This window comes from Otolemur garnettii, unplaced genomic scaffold (assembly GCF_000181295.1).
Source record: "Otolemur garnettii isolate 467f Iridium unplaced genomic scaffold, OtoGar3 scaffold00153, whole genome shotgun sequence".
Classification (NCBI taxonomy): domain Eukaryota; kingdom Metazoa; phylum Chordata; class Mammalia; order Primates; family Galagidae; genus Otolemur; species Otolemur garnettii.
This window is the reverse complement of record NW_003852548.1, coordinates 2,758,791-2,759,941: the sequence shown is the minus strand read 5'-3', so window position 1 is coordinate 2,759,941 and position 1,151 is coordinate 2,758,791. Positions and strand designations below refer to the sequence as shown.

The 1,151-nt window shown below is 49.3% G+C and overlaps 1 protein-coding gene across 1 annotated transcript in view; it reads left to right on the top strand.

The window, feature by feature from the left end:
- GRIPAP1 (GRIP1 associated protein 1) overlaps positions 1–1,151 on the top strand; it is a 38,210-nt gene that overhangs the window by 28,057 nt on the left and 9,002 nt on the right. Inside the window, exon 20 of the mRNA XM_023519039.1 lies at positions 167–207. Coding sequence (XP_023374807.1) covers positions 167–207 — 41 coding nt within the window. The remainder of the gene's footprint in view (positions 1–166; positions 208–1,151) is intronic.

Here is a 1,151-nt window from a genome sequence, read left to right as displayed (position 1 = left end):
CCCCTCTATTTTTCTTCACCTGTAGCTATCCATCTCTTCCTCCTACTCTGGACCCACAACACATATTTTCTTTTCTTTCTTTTTTTTTTTTTTTTTTGAGACAGAGCCTCAAGCTGTCGCCCTGGGTAGACATCTGTGCGTGGCATCACAGCTCACAGCAACCTCCAACTCCTGGGCTCAAGCGATTCTCCTGCCTCCACCTCCCAAGTAGCTAGGATCATAGGCTCCCGCCACAAGACTCGGCTATTTTTTGGTTGCAGCCATCGTTGTTTGGCAGGCCTGGGCTGGATTTGAACCCACCAGCTCAGGTGTATGTGGCTGGCGCCTTAGCTGCTTGAGCCACAGGCGCTGAGCCACATATTTTCTTTTCAACTTCTCCCCAAGGCCACAAACTTGGATTCAGAGTAGAGTGCTGTGGCATCACAGCTCACAGCAACCTCCAACTCTTGGGCTCAAGCCAGTCTCCTGCCTCTGCCTCCCAAGTAGCTGGGACCACAGGTGCCTGCCACAATGCCCGGCTATTTTTTGGTTTTCGGTTGCAGCCGTCATTGTTGTTTGGCGGGCCCGGGCTGGATTCAAACCCACCACCTTGGGTGTATGTGGCTGGTGCCTTAGCCACTTTAGCCATAGGTGCCAAGCCTGAGCCAGTAATTTGAAAATAATGTATTTTTATTATCCCATAAATAGTATGTATGCTTTGTAGAAATTTTTTTAGAAACTATAAGTGAGCAACAATTTTATATTTAAATATCAAAAATGTCACATTTTTAGCTGGGTGCAGTGGCTCATGTCTGCGATTCTAGCACTCTATGAGGCCGAGGCAGGAGGATTGCTTGAACTCAGGAGTTGGAGACCAGCCTGAGCAAGAGTAAGACCCCATCTCTACTAAAAATAGAAATAATAGCCAGACATTGTGGCAGTCACCTGTAGTCCCAGCTACTGGGGAGGCTGAGGTCAGAGGATTACTTGTGCTCAAGAGTTTGAAGTTTCTGTGAGCTAGGCTGATGCCACTGTACCTAGGGTGACAGAGAGAGACTCCATCTCCAAAAAAGAAGTCACATTTTGGGCTCGGCGCCTATAGCTCAACCGGCTAAGGCGCCAGCCACGTACACCTAAGGTGGCGGGTTCGAATCCCCAGCCCGGACCCGCCA